The sequence below is a fragment of the Tasmannia lanceolata genome, unplaced genomic scaffold, assembly GCF_043159265.1.
Source record: "Tasmannia lanceolata isolate RefF3 unplaced genomic scaffold, GAP_Taslan_0.1 ptg000005l, whole genome shotgun sequence".
NCBI classification, from domain to species: domain Eukaryota; kingdom Viridiplantae; phylum Streptophyta; class Magnoliopsida; order Canellales; family Winteraceae; genus Tasmannia; species Tasmannia lanceolata.
Genome location: NW_027518682.1, coordinates 1,242,041 through 1,253,617, shown reverse-complemented (window position 1 = coordinate 1,253,617; position 11,577 = coordinate 1,242,041). Strand labels below are relative to the sequence as shown.

Sequence of the window (11,577 nt, the reverse complement as noted above, 5' to 3'; positions counted from 1 at the left end):
TTCGACGTCAAAATTCAAAAAGCCCCAATAATATTGGGCCCCTCTGCAAACTTTTCTAGAGACCATCCCAATAAATGAATGGAGATGATATTTTCACCCTCCCCATTACGTGCACACCCCCCGGTAACCTGATTTGACGTGAAAAGTGGGCAACTTTATGTCAAATCACGTTATAAGGGGGGTGTAGAAGTACTGCAGGGGGGGTGATGAAATATATGCTCCACTGTCAACACCATTGTTATATCCCTCAACCCCTACTGAGAAAGCATAGAATATACCACTCTCTCTCTCTCTCTCTCTCAGATTCCAAACTCCTTGCTTGAGAAATGCAGAACCCAGAGAAAGGAAAACCATCCCCAGACCAAGTCATTCTCAACTTAGACCCACAACAGAAACCCAAACCCCTAGATCGCTTCGACTCAAACACAAGCGAAGCAAAAACCCCAAACACATCAAAACCCCGCCCCATCCGTCAACCCACCTTCAAACCCAAATCTCGATTCCTCGAGCTAAACAACCCCCTCCCACAAAAACCCACCCCCGTCTCCGAAGAACCCTCCTCAGACCCACAAAAAACCCAATTCTCCGACAACGAAGCCGATGAAGAGCTCCTCAAAGAAGAAACAATCCCTGAAAAATACCGTACTAAGAAGAAGAAAATCAGATGGAGAGCCATTGTGGAATCAATCGCTTTTATAGTCATCACATCATGCCTTGTCTCGAGTCTCACCGTTTCCTACTTAAAGGAGAAAATCATTTGGGGCCTAGAGTTATGGAAATGGTGCCTTATGATTCTCGTAACGTTTTGTGGTCGTCTCGTTTCCGATTGGTTGGTGTGGGTTTTGGTTTTTCTAATCGAGCGGAACTATATGCTCCGTGAGAAGGTCGTCTATTTCGTGTATGGTCTTAGGAGGAGCGTTCAGAACTGCGTGTGGCTCGCTCTAGTTTTACTGGCTTGGACTCTAATGTTTAACTCTGAGGTCGAAACATCCAACCCTATGCACATGAGACTATTGAATAAGGTCTCTAGAGCACTCCTCGCCATTTTAATTGGTGCGATCATATGGCTCGTTAAGATTTTGCTTGTCAAAGTACTCGCATCGTCCTTCCACGTTGCAACCTTCTTTGACCGGATGAAGGAGAGCGTGTTTCATCATTATATTCTGGAAGCGCTATCGGGTCCGGCTCCGGACGAGGTGAGTCAGTCGCCGAGTCGGAAGGAGTGGAATCGGTCTTTCACCATGCCATCGAGGCTTTGTGAATATAATAGACAGTCAAGGAGGAAGGATGGTGGTGTTGGGACCGGGTCGAGACGGGTTGACATGGCTCAGCTCAACTGGCTGAGTCGGGCGAGGCCAACGGCTTGGACTGTGAAGAGGCTGGTGAGTCATGTCAGGAAATCGGGGCTTTCTACTATTTCTCAGACCGTGGATGAGACCATGGAGCGGTTTCGGGAGACCGAGTCGGAGATCACCAGCGAGTACGAGGCGAGGCTTGCGGCTCAGAAAATATTCCTCAACGTTGCCAAACCCGGCGAGAAGTGAGTTTAACTCGTTTTGGTTTGCCATAATTAGGCCATAGCGTGCACCGAAATAACCAAGGTTTTAAATTTCCGTTTCGGTACCGATTTCGGACCCCACCGAAATCCGAAATTTCAGGCCGAAATTCGGTAAAAATTAAAAAAGGATTATTTAATTTATTTTGAAATTTCGGACCCAACTCCGAAATTTCTGCCGAAATTTTGTAACATTTCCTTTTCTTTTTTTTTTCTTTTTTTTTAAAGTGTATTTTCTCGAAAGTCCAAAATTCCGGATTTCGCCAAATTTCGGTTTTGGTCTCCACCGAAATCCGAAATTTCGGTTCGGATTTCAGCCAATTTAAAATCATGATTTTGGCACAGCTATGTTTTGATAACACTCACGAATCACCTTGTCGTATATGCTTTACCAGCAATATTCCCAAGAAGCTCTCGCAGCCTCTTGACAGCTGTTAAAGCGTATGCGACAAGGTGAGCTTTTGAATATTATCAAAATGTTTTTCTGCATAAGGTGAATGTTATAAAAAATCAGTTGCCATGCTATGTTGCATATATTATTATTGGGATTTGCTAAGGTCAATTGCAAAAGACTTTTCACAGATGGTCTCGCGTTTGTCTCCATTCAAGAGGTGGCTGGTCTGACGTGCGACAGACCGGCCGCAATGCTAGCAATTCTATTATTATTTTAAATTGAAGGTGGCAATTCTAGGCAATTCCGCAAAGCATTTTTGCAGCTGCAATTTTTCAGGAGATAAGTGCCACCACCTAATGAATGATAGGTATTAATTTCTTCCCTGGGGCAATCCCTTGCAGTGTAAAAGGGAAGTCAAAGATACCCTGGTGGGATCTGTCCCAGGGAAGAAAAGGGAGCGAATACATACGTAGAAATCTATGTTATAAATAATAGGAAAATTTTGTGGCCCTCAAGTTGTTTAAAACCTTATAAATATAAAGTTTTCTTTATATATTAAATACCTTATAAATGTAAATCTTATAAATACCTTTATTTCCTTATAAATGTATATAAAGGGAAACTTCTAGGTATTTTATTAAATATACCTTATAAATGTAAATTTCTTTCTCGCTATCAAATATCTTATACAGGCAAATTACTCTATAACTATTAAAAACCTCTAGATGTAAACTTCTGCGTATTTATAAGATACGTAGACTATACAGAATCATACATGTAAAAAAATAAAGGGAAATGGTATCCCGCCCACTCCCCAAACCGATAAAATCCTCCCCTGTAACGGTTTCTGTGAGAATGGTACACTGCTTGAGGATAAATTCCCCCTTTAACGTTTTTCTTTAGGTTTAAAACTTAACGAATAACGTTAAAGGAGCGATTTTATCCGTCAGAGGGGGAAAATATCATTCCCTTAAAGAAATAAAGATGAGTTAATAACATCATGTGAGTGGGACCAGCTCAGGCTTCTCATGCTCTAACAAGTATTTCTTATAAGAGAGCCCCTTCTGAAATTGCAATTGTCTGCAGATTTATCATTTTAAGGAAAATAGTCAATAATGGCACACCTTACTTTACACTTTGCAATTTCCTGGACACTCTCAACAACCAAATTATAAAGTAAAGACCATGGTTTTTAAATTTGGTCCAAATTTCGGATTTCGGTCAAGACCGAAACGTTCCGAAACTGAAATTGGCGAAACATACCAAATTTCAGTAATTTTGGCCGAAATTTCAGAAATTTCGTCAATTTTGGCAAAAAATTTTTATTCTTTCCCAAATTTCAGCCGAAATTTTGGCCCAAAAAATCAACATTTCATGTCTTTACCGAATTTCGGCTGATTTCGGCTAGGTTCGAAACTTATGCCGAAACCGAAATTTCAAACCACATGGTAAAGACTAGAGAGTGGAGTACCATTTATTGGAAGGAGGAGTATCATTTTCCAATTTTCTGGTAGGTTGCTTGCTAGTCTTGCGAAGCGTCATGGGCTTATGAGATTGGAAATTGTAGGATGGTCTGATCGTACGGCTTAGATTGTCTAGGTTTCGTTTTGGGCTAGATCGTGGTTTTCGATCCGCTTCTCATGACAAGAATACTCCGGTCTTTTTTTATGAAATGGCAAACATGCTTCTGTGTGGATACACGTGGCAACATAAGGGTGACCTTTAGGGGGAGTGTTGAAGTATAAATATGATTAAGTAACACTCTTAACATATTAAGCTTTTGGAGTAATTGGTTGTTTTCACATACTTTAGTCACTTAGTTCCCAAAACTCAATCATGATCTTATACATACTAGAGGGCTGCTATCGAAACGGGATTTTATTTGGAAAATAAAGACAAATCCTATGTTATGACACATGCTCAAGAATACAAGGAAGTGAGCTGGAATCCCTATGAAATGCAAGAAACACTGGAAATAACCGAATCGTTGGTCAATTTCACTCTGTCTTTATCTTCCATACGAAATCCGGTTTTGGAAGCGTTTCCCTAGTATAGCCTAATGCATAGTTTCCCTTTAACTATATATCATTCCCTCGCAAAGTATAATTGAAGATTGTCATTGACTTATTGTTGTGTATTAACTTGGTTTGAAGTTGATCATGTAGGTACATTGATGAGAATGACCTATTAAGGTTCTTTTATCAGGACGAGGTTAACACCATATTACCTCTCTTTCAAGGAGCTCTTGAGACCGGCAAAATCAGAAAGTCTGCCTTGAGGAACTGGGTGGTAAGCTATTACGTATAAAACTCAATGAGTCCACTTATAATTCAGCCGAGTCACATTTATTCAAAAGAAAATTGAGTAAGGTCTAGGGTTAACTGGATGAGTTGGCTCAAAACTCAGTTGAGTCAACTTGACTCAGCTGAAAATTGAGTCTAGCTAAAGAAAGACTCTGATGGGTAATTTTCTAATATTGAAAATATTCGAAATTTTATAAAATCTCTGCATTTCAAATGAAAATTCGGTAGTGTTAAACTCAGGGGAGGGTACTATGTTTGTTACCCTATGATTTTTCCCATTATGGATCTATGCCTTGGTATACACCTTGTGATTGATACAATTGAGCATAGCCGCTATTTGGGTTCTTATATGATGGATGCAAGTATTTTTCGAAGAAAAAATATCTGTGGGCAAAGTACAATTGGGGGTCACCTGCTCAATGATCCAAACCATTCTTAGGCCTTGATATGGGTGGGCTATGGAGCAAAAATCTATCCTCATCGGATGAGGACATGAAGTCCTTGTCCAAGGCCAAGTTTTGCCCAAGTACCTGCTAAGTCAATCAAAATTTCTTTTGACTTGCCAGAGTTAATGGCCACACTAATAATAAACTCACTTCCGTCAATTCCTTTTTATATTTTTCTAATTCTTGTCAGTTGAGTTGGGTGTCTTGAATTAACACTTGGCCTGGCCCGTTTTTAAGTGATTTTGGCTGGATAAGAGTAAGTTTGGGCTCGCCTTATATAAAAGAGTTTTAGGACTATTTTCGCATTCTTGTCTTTGAAGAGGGTTGAGAGCTCAAAAGGGAGAAAAAGGGTATGCTAGGTTTTCTTGTGGGTTTGGTGAGAGATGCCGATCTTCTCTTGTAACATCTTGCTCTTATAGTGGATCTTCTCATTGCCTCGGTCGTGGATGTAGGCTTTGCTTAACCACGTAAATTTCTGTGTCTTTGTTGCTTGTGTTTGTTCTTTTGTTTTGCTTTGCCATTGAAATTGTAGGTTGCTATTAAGGGGTTTTTCACAACATTGTCCGAGTCCGAGTTTCTAAACACGGGTAACCTCCAATTTTTTCAAATATAATGAAGATACCTACTATGAGGTTTTCATCCTACAGGTGAGAGCCTATATTGAGCGAAAGGCTCTGGCTCATGCTTTGAATGACACAAAGACGGCAGTACAACAGCTGCACAAACTGGCAAGCGCAGTTGTGATTATCATTATAATCATTATGTCGCTTATGGTAATGGGAGTAGCCACGAGCAAAGTCCTAGTTCTTGTCACTTCCCAATTGCTGCTCGTTGGATTCATATTCCAAAACACTTGCAAGACCATCTTCGAATCAGTCGTTTTTGTCTTCGTCATGCACCCTTTCGACGTTGGTGATCGTTGCGTCATCGATGGTGTTCAGGCAAGTTTTCATATCAGTCAAGCTTCTTGCGCACTTCTTTTAGGCCTGTTTGTTTTGAATTTTGAGAACCGATTGTGAGTCTTAAACTGATTATTGTACTTAAATTTATGTTTAATTTTGAGTCCAGTAATACAGCCTTAGTATCTGATTATTGGACTTAAATTTATGTTTAATTTTGAGTCCAATAATAGGGCCTTAGTATCATTCCCTTAGCCCCGGTTAGTTTTAGATTGTTGCAACGGATAGTGGGCCCCAATAATTAGTTCGGGACTCACAATCGGTTGTTACAATCTAAAACGAACAGGACCTTGGCTATGCTTCACATTTAGGCCCCGTTCATTTTAGATTGTGACAACCTATCATTGGGAGCCCAATTGAGTCCAATAATCAGTTTGGGGCTCACAATCGGTGGTCACTATTTAAAACGAACATGGCCTTAGTGTAACATAGAAATGGAAAAAGATTTATGTTTTCTATTTTTAGTTCTCGTGTTCCTTTGACTTGAGTGGAAGTTTCATTTTATAAGCTGAATTTTTTTGGTGCATAGATGATTGTGGAGGAGATGAATATTTTGACAACGGTATTTCTTCGATATGACAATGAGAAGATTTACTACCCCAATTCGGTTCTACTCACAAAGGCCATTAGTAATTTCTACAGAAGTCCCGAGATGGGGGACACTATTGAATTCTCTATAGATGTTTCGACTTCACCCGAGAATTTCACTGCCCTAAAGAAATCTATACAAGCGTAAGCAATAATGCTCTCACACCTTTCTTTACTTTCAACTTTCCAAGATTAATGGTATTGCTAACCGTACATTTTGGCACATTCACCCTGAGGATAGAAATCATTGGATAAGCTGTTATCGGGATTAGATATCCTACTTGGAATTATCTTGTCCATTGTTCAACAATTTTGTTCTGGTAATATTTTCTCTTAGAACAAAGCTGTTCACCATGGGGATGACAATACGGGGGTTATTTTATCCTTGGATAGACTTATTAATTACTTTCTTTTCACATATAACACACAGGTGTAGCAGACAAACAGGGTAGTCAATCCCAAAGAGTTTATTCAAGATAACATTATCCAAGCATAGTAGACAATCCGAGGAACAGCTTATCCAAGGATTTCTATCCCAGTGGAGAACAACCCCTTTGCTATCTTCATTTTGGATTTTGAAAAGTGATTTTGAGTCCAAAACTGATTATTGAACTCAAAATTAAATTCTATTTTAGTCCAACAATCAGTTTTGGACTCAATCAATTCTCTGATTCCAATTTGGTCCTGTTAGTTTTGGATTTTGTGAACTGATTGTGAGTCCACAACTGATTAATGGACTCAAATTTACATTTAGTCCCTATTTGTTTTGGATTTTGAGAACCAATTGTGAGTCCAAAACTGATTATTGGACTCAGAACTGGTTAAGGGCCTTTGTGTTTGAGGAGTCCAATAATCGATACAGATACATACTGGTAGTCGGTTGTCAAATTATTTTTCACCGTATTCTTTTGAAGCAAATTACCTTTGCGAGTGCAGATACGTAGAGGGTAAGCCTAAGCACTGGCAATCAAAGCACTCAGTGGTGGTGAAAGAGATTGAGGATGTGAACAAGATGAAGATAGCTCTCTACGTGCTTCACACCATCAACTATCAAAACTTCCCTGAGAGGAATAACCGAAGATCAGATCTCCTCTTCGAACTGAAGAAAATATTCGAAAACCTTGGTATAAAGTACCATCTCCTCCCTCAAGAGGTGCATCTCAGTCATGTCAGCATGGCCAACGCTAGGGTGCCGCCTATGGCTTGATGATGTGGATGTTGAGTTGGATCACGGGTAATCAATGTACGAACGGCTTTCTTAGTGTGGTGTGCTGCCTTTTGTTTTTAAAATTGTACAAACGGCTTGTATTTCAATCTTATGAAGATTGTTGGTGCCCAAGTCTCTCTCTCTCTCTCTCTCTCTCTCTCTCTCTCTCTCTCTCTCTCTCTCATGGATCTAAACCAGCTAAGGTCAGACTTGTCAGTTGTCTACTAAATGGGCCTGAAAATTTGGCCCATGAATCACTTGGGCCTACTGTGAGATGCAGATTTGGCTAAATCAGGCAGGCCTAAAGCTTGTGAACCCAGGTCCATGCCCAATCTATATAAAACGGAGCTATAACCCAGCCTAGTATGCCTTTCTAGCCAAACTCGGCTTTTCATGCAGTTTCACCTGTTTGGGCCTCTGAATATGCTCATGGCAGTTGCCAGTTGGATAACTTCCCGTCCAATGGCATTAGTTTTAGATGGGCTTTTAATACACTATGAAGGCCCAAAACTAATAAATTCAATGTTGCATGGCCAACTCAATACTACATGACACTTTTTGTTACTGCTGAAACAAGTAGCCCACAAAATTAAGCCCACCAGAAATTAAGTGAGGCTAATGCCATTGTATGATCTAATACTACATAACGGATTCAAACAGATCGACTAAGATATAGGTGGATTCGATCCCTAGCTAATCGTATGATCTTAGTGTGCCCTTTGATCCAAAGTTCTTCTTTGGGGCTGTTACATATCTACTTTTTTTTTTTTTTTTTGGTAGGGAAGCCGAGATCGAACTCCTGACCTCCTGGCAGAGGAACAAATCCTATTACCAATGAGCTAGAGGCTCAACCTCGGAGAGGCTGTTATCCACAAGGAATGAAACACTTGGATACAGGGGCAGAGGTTATGATCATGATTTCTCTCTCGTGAGTTGTTGTTCTCTCAATAGCTGCAATCAGATCATCACATATCTTCAATCGAGTGCGGTTGGCCACACGATCAAACAATACCCTGACAATTATTCCTGTCTCGACGTGCATGTAAATATACAACTCTATTCAAGGATAAATTAAATCCCCTCTTGATACCCATTTGCAGATTAAGAGTTTAACCGATGCCTTTTGTGTCCTTTTACGCCTTCGCCCCTCTTGTACTACGTAAGCAAATATTCCAATTCCATGAATACTTTTTTCATGGTTGCCACACATGGTTAGGACCTCCATTCAGCTGGGAATCTTGGTTGATTTTTTTTGCATGGTGGTCCACCATATAGACGACCATACCAAGAGCACATTAAAAAAAAACAAAAGAATTATGCCTTGGGATATGGAAATGATATCCGCACTTCCTTTCTTTTTTTTTTTTTTACAATGGCACTTCATATTATATTAGAGAAAACGGTTTCAACACACGTGTAGATAAGTTATCTACACACTAGCTTAAAATACAATGGAGGGCATATTGTTCGGGTGATCCAAACCATTCATTTGATTGGCCCTCACATAGATAGGGTGTTCATAAAAAATCAGCTCTATAGGATCATCCCAACCCTACGATTTGTGGAGGTAAAATGGACGTGTATAAACCTTCACAAATCTGTCCATTTTTAGCCTCCACGGTTCGAAGGGTTAGGATGATCCTATGGAGCTGAATTTTTGTGGACACCCTATCTATGCGAGGGCCAATCAAATGAATGGTTGGATCACCCAAACAATGTGGACCTCAACTGTATTTTAAGCTAGTGTGTAGATAACTTATCGACACATGTGTGTAGAAACCGTTCTCTCATTATATTAACCCTGTCTAATTAATTGTTGAAGTGTAGGATGTCTGTTCCAAATGGGACCCAAGACTGTGAGTCACTCCTTGATGTTTTATAAGATCAACGATCTCGATTTCAAATAGTACCCCATGTGTGCCCTCTTGTAGGACCCAAAAACCTGAAATCAAAGAGATGCAAATTAAGAAGTGGAGTGACATTACTGAACCTAGGGACTGAGTATATTAATTCCACAACAGACATACCTACTAATCCTAGAACAAATTATCCTGCCCGCGTCAACCAGATCCCGGTTTTAAGCTAGCCACGGTTCTAAAAAAAAATAAAATAACAGTTTTAAATATAAATACCCAGCTTCATTTTTTTTAAGGGCAAATCAATAAAAAAAATGCAAAGTTTTGTCTAAATTGTGAATAAAGGGTAGTGATTTGAAAATTATAAAAAATGTGTTGTCAGGTGAGAGAAGATGGCTTTCAGGACAAATATACCCCTCATAATTGTTTCAGGGTATAAAATGTGGTTCCCTAATGATTCCGGGGTATAAAATGTGGTTCTCTAGTGGTTCCGAGGTATAAAATGTGGTTCCGTAGTGGTTCCGGGATAGAAAATGTGGTTCCCTAGTAGTTCCGGGGTATAAAATGTGGTTCTCTAGTGGTTCCGGGGTAGAAAATGTGGTTTCCTAGTGGTTCCGGGGTATAAAATGTGGTTCCCTAGTGGTTCTGGAGTAGAAAATGTGGTTCCCTATTGGTTTCGGGGTATAAACCGTGGTTCCCTAGTGGTTCTGAGGTATAAAATGTGGTTCCGTAGTTGTTCCGGGGTATAAAATGTGGTTCCGTAGTGGTTCTGGAGTATAGAATGTGGTTCCGTAGTGGTTCCGAGGTATAAATGTGGTTTCGGGGTATAAAATGTGGTTCCTTAGTGGTTCCGGTGTAGAAAATGTGGTTCCCTAGTAGTCCTGGAGTAGAAAATGTGGTTCCCTAGTGGTTCCAGAGTAGAAAATGTGGCTCCTTAGTGGTTCCGAGGTATAAAATGTGTTTCCCTAGTAGTTCCGGGGTAGAAAATGTGGTTCCCTACTGGTTCCGAGGCATAAAATGTGGTTCGGTAGTGGTTCGAGGGTATAAAATGTGGTTCCCTAGTGGTTCCGAGGTATAAAATGTGGTTCCATAGTGGTTCTGAGGTATAAAATGTGGTTCCGTAATGGTTCTGGGGTGTAAAATGTGGTTCCGTAGTGGTTCCGAGGTATAAAATGTGGTTCCCTAATAGTTCCGGCGTAGAAAATGTGGTTCCCTAGTAGTTCCGAGGTATAAAATATGGTTCCCTAGTGGTTCCGATGCATAAAATTTGGTTCCCTAGTGGTTCCGGGGTAAAAAATATGGTTCCCATGCCGGGCCCGTACGTGCCGGGTCGACCCGCGTGTCACCCGGATCTTTGCCGTATTTTTTAAGATGTTTTTGAAAAATGTTATCCGCACTACCGTATTTTGATGAGGACACTCCTCACTTTATTAAAAGTACGGTATGGCCCGCACCATAGGATGATCCAAACCGTCCATTAGATGGGCCACAGCCTAAATAGGTTGTGCCCCAAAAAGCATTTCCGTAGGTTTATCCTAACCCTCTGATTAAAATGTTAGAGGGTTGGTCCTAACCCTCTATAGATCGGAGGGTTAGGATCAACCTATGGAAATGATTTTTGGGACACAACCAATTTAGGCTGTGGCCCATCTAATTGACGCTTTGGATCATCCTATGGGGGGCCATGCCGTACTTTTAATTAAATGAGAATTGCCCTCATCAAAATAGAGTAGTGTGGATAACATTTCCCTTTTTTTGTATGGGAATTTGCTAGCCACCTTTGCCGAGGTAACTTCTCGGCTTGTGGCCCATCCTTTGATGCAAAGATTGGCAGAAGTAATATGGGTGCAAAGGTGGCTAGCAAAAGCATAATTGCAAAAAATAGTAATCATTACGGATTTGTGGCTGAAGTGCTAAGTTTTAAATGAAAAATTACGAAAAAATTGAAGCAAAGTATTAAAATTACTAAAAAATACCAAAATGATGCACTAACATATGACAATTACCGAACTACAAAGTTTTACTGTCTTCCGTCGGAAGTCCGAAGATTCTGTTTGGACTTCTGACGGAAGCCAGTAGAATAGGGATAATTCCAAAGATTTTTATTTTCAAATTGAGTAAAAATTCGAAGGATAATAGGGATATACATTGTGATCTTAGTGTCATGCAGGCAACCATAAATTGAAGCTTGATTTTGATGTTTTATAATAAAAAATGCAAAGAAAATGGATTTATCTTGAAAATGGGGAAAACAACAAAATTCAGTTTT

General features: G+C 40.0%; 1 protein-coding gene across 1 annotated transcript; it reads left to right on the top strand.

Annotated features, from left to right (window-relative positions):
* The first annotated feature begins 257 nt into the window (after positions 1–257).
* Positions 258–7,584, top strand: LOC143877008 (mechanosensitive ion channel protein 10-like). The gene is made up of 5 exons (XM_077378709.1): positions 258–1,540; positions 4,115–4,238; positions 5,346–5,639; positions 6,187–6,389; positions 7,182–7,584. Exons 1-5 carry the CDS (start codon positions 327–329, stop codon positions 7,450–7,452), a joined length of 2,106 nt encoding a protein of 701 aa, XP_077234824.1. The 5' UTR covers positions 258–326; the 3' UTR covers positions 7,453–7,584.
* Positions 7,585–11,577: the final 3,993 nt, after the last annotated feature.

What these genes read in the sequence shown, in the direction of transcription:
- LOC143877008 (XM_077378709.1), top strand. Translation starts at nt 327, where the DNA reads ATGCAGAACCCAGAGAAAGGAAAACCATCCCCAGACCAAGTCATTCTC. An exon ending in GTTGCCAAACCCGGCGAGAA is followed by an intron (nt 1,541 to 4,114) that starts GTGAGTTTAACT and finishes TTGATCATGTAG; the next exon opens with GTACATTGATGAGAATGACC. An exon ending in GCGTCATCGATGGTGTTCAG is followed by an intron (nt 5,640 to 6,186) that starts GCAAGTTTTCAT and finishes TTTGGTGCATAG; the next exon opens with ATGATTGTGGAGGAGATGAA.